This window comes from Hipposideros armiger, unplaced genomic scaffold (assembly GCF_001890085.2).
Source record: "Hipposideros armiger isolate ML-2016 unplaced genomic scaffold, ASM189008v1 scaffold_64, whole genome shotgun sequence".
NCBI lineage: Eukaryota > Metazoa > Chordata > Mammalia > Chiroptera > Hipposideridae > Hipposideros > Hipposideros armiger.
The window spans coordinates 3,042,536-3,044,623 of NW_017731414.1; the positions used below are offsets into that span (position 1 = coordinate 3,042,536).

The window sequence follows — 2,088 nt, forward strand, 5'->3', positions numbered from 1 at the left end:
AAGTTTACTCCATGGTAGGAGTTCTCATTTTCAAATGCTCTATAAAATGTGAACTCATTGACACACCGAGGAAGTGTATGTTTGTAGAGAGTTGTAATGACTACTACTGCATGCTGAAGACCCCTTTCTGAGTGAGACGACTTTGCAGTAAGGTCCTGCTGCTAACTTTCACGGGAGTTTTATTTACGTGAATTGTGTTTGTAAATAATATGAAATTCCTTCTGTGGTCTCTTACAAAGACGGCTCCAGCAGTACACTTACACAGCCCAGATTACTCTTCAGCGTTTAAAAAGTTGGGTCTCTGTAAATGTAAATCTTTCTTTTCAGTACGCGTGCTATGCCATCGGTAAGGATGTGCAGGCCATGAAAGCTGTCGTTGGAGAAGAAGCCCTTACCTCAGATGATCTTCTTTACTTGGAATTTCTGCAGAAGTTTGAGAGGAACTTTATTGCTCAGGGTAAGAGGACTATTTTCTTACAAGCATCAACAGCCTCAGATGTAGTTTTGAAGACCTCTTTCCCAGTCTGAGAGAATTTACATTGGTCTGTACAGTTTTCCTTTTGATTAGAGGAGGGTCTTCCAACTACCTTGTCACGTCTTTGTACTTAGCCCCGGGGTCTTCCCCTCTGCCTTCAAGTCCATTATCCGGTTATTTAGTTCCAGCCTTGCTTTCTCCCTTCCTTACAACCAGCCTCCTTTGCCAGGCCTCCTTCCTCCTAACCCTCTGCAACTGTTTCCTCTGGCTTTGGGGGTTTGGGACTTTTCTGATCCATCTGGTTTCACCTCCATTTCTGATTTCTTTATCTCCCTGCTTCCTAATTGTTTCTGTCCCCAAAGGCTTAGTTGCCTGTTCTTCCTGTGCTTTTAGTCCCCCTAGTTTTGGCCTTTCCCCTCTGCTTTTGACTGAATTGCTATGTTTGAGCCTTACCCTCTTTCTGAAACCCTAAGCCCACATCTCCAGCTGGCACACCTTTGTTTATGCCACCATCCCTCAGCCTTAGTGTGGTAAGAACCAAAGTTTTTGCCCAGCTGACCACCTGTCTAGCAGTTCCTTCTTCAGTTCCTGTCTACCTCTGGCACGACCACTGTCCTAGTTAGCCCAAGCTCAGTAGTTGGGCATCGTTCCTAAGATCCTGGTGATGTTGAAGCTACTGATCTCTGACCGCTTTGAGTCTTAAGACCTAGTCCAAACCTTTGGTTTCGTCATCCCGGGCCATCAGCGCCAGCTTTTTCACCCGTCTGCCTGACTCCCCATACACCATTGTCAGAGTAGATTTCATACAAATTTTATTGATTGCCCCTCGACTAAAAAGTCGATAGTGCTTTTCATTTCATAGCACACGTAAGATTTTCAAGCTCTTTTGCTTTGTCTCTCCCCTGCCACCCTGCTGATGCTGGTAATACTCTATTCCTGACCTTGGTGGTACTTACAACAGATGTGTCTATTTTGGAATAATGCATCAAGCTACACACTTAGGATTTGTGCACTTAGGATTTCTATTTAAGAAATCCTAAGTGGATTTCTTACACTTAGGATTTCGTACACTTAGGATTTCTATTTAAGTAATACATTTTTTATTAACATTAAAATCCCCAAGATGTATATGATTATTGGGGGGGGGGGTTTGTTTCTTTTTTTAATGCAGACCTTAATACCTTAAAAGATAAAAATGAAGTTCTTTTGGTAGAGAAAAGAACCCAGAACAGCAGTCACTCTGATTCCTTAGTTAAGAAATGAGATTTATTTGAATGATAAGGATGCTTAAGCTTTTAAAAACAGTAATAACAACTTTGAAAACCACTGACCTATTCAAATGCTCAGTTGGCATTTAAGGCTTCTCGTATCTGTACAGGCCTGTCAAATTCAGCCTGTTCCTGGGAAACTTTTTCTCACTATTTGGACAACACACTGGGTTAGTTTTCATTGCTCAAGTTTAGATCCTACCCAATCCTACCCAAGTTGTCAGTGCCCCCCCCTCCCCAAGCCGGAAGGCCTCCCCTTCCCTCTGATTCCCTGTGGCACTCATTGTCTGTGCCCCCATTTCCACATTCGCTCACATCCAGTCCTGGGAGACCTCACTCTTCTGT

General features: G+C 43.2%; 1 protein-coding gene across 1 annotated transcript in view; it reads left to right on the forward strand.

Moving 5' to 3' along the window:
- Nucleotides 1-2,088, forward strand: part of ATP6V1B2 (ATPase H+ transporting V1 subunit B2) — a 34,722-nt gene that overhangs the window by 25,364 nt on the left and 7,270 nt on the right. Inside the window, exon 8 of the mRNA XM_019641847.1 lies at nucleotides 219-457. Coding sequence (XP_019497392.1) covers nucleotides 219-457 — 239 coding nt within the window. The remainder of the gene's footprint in view (nucleotides 1-218; nucleotides 458-2,088) is intronic.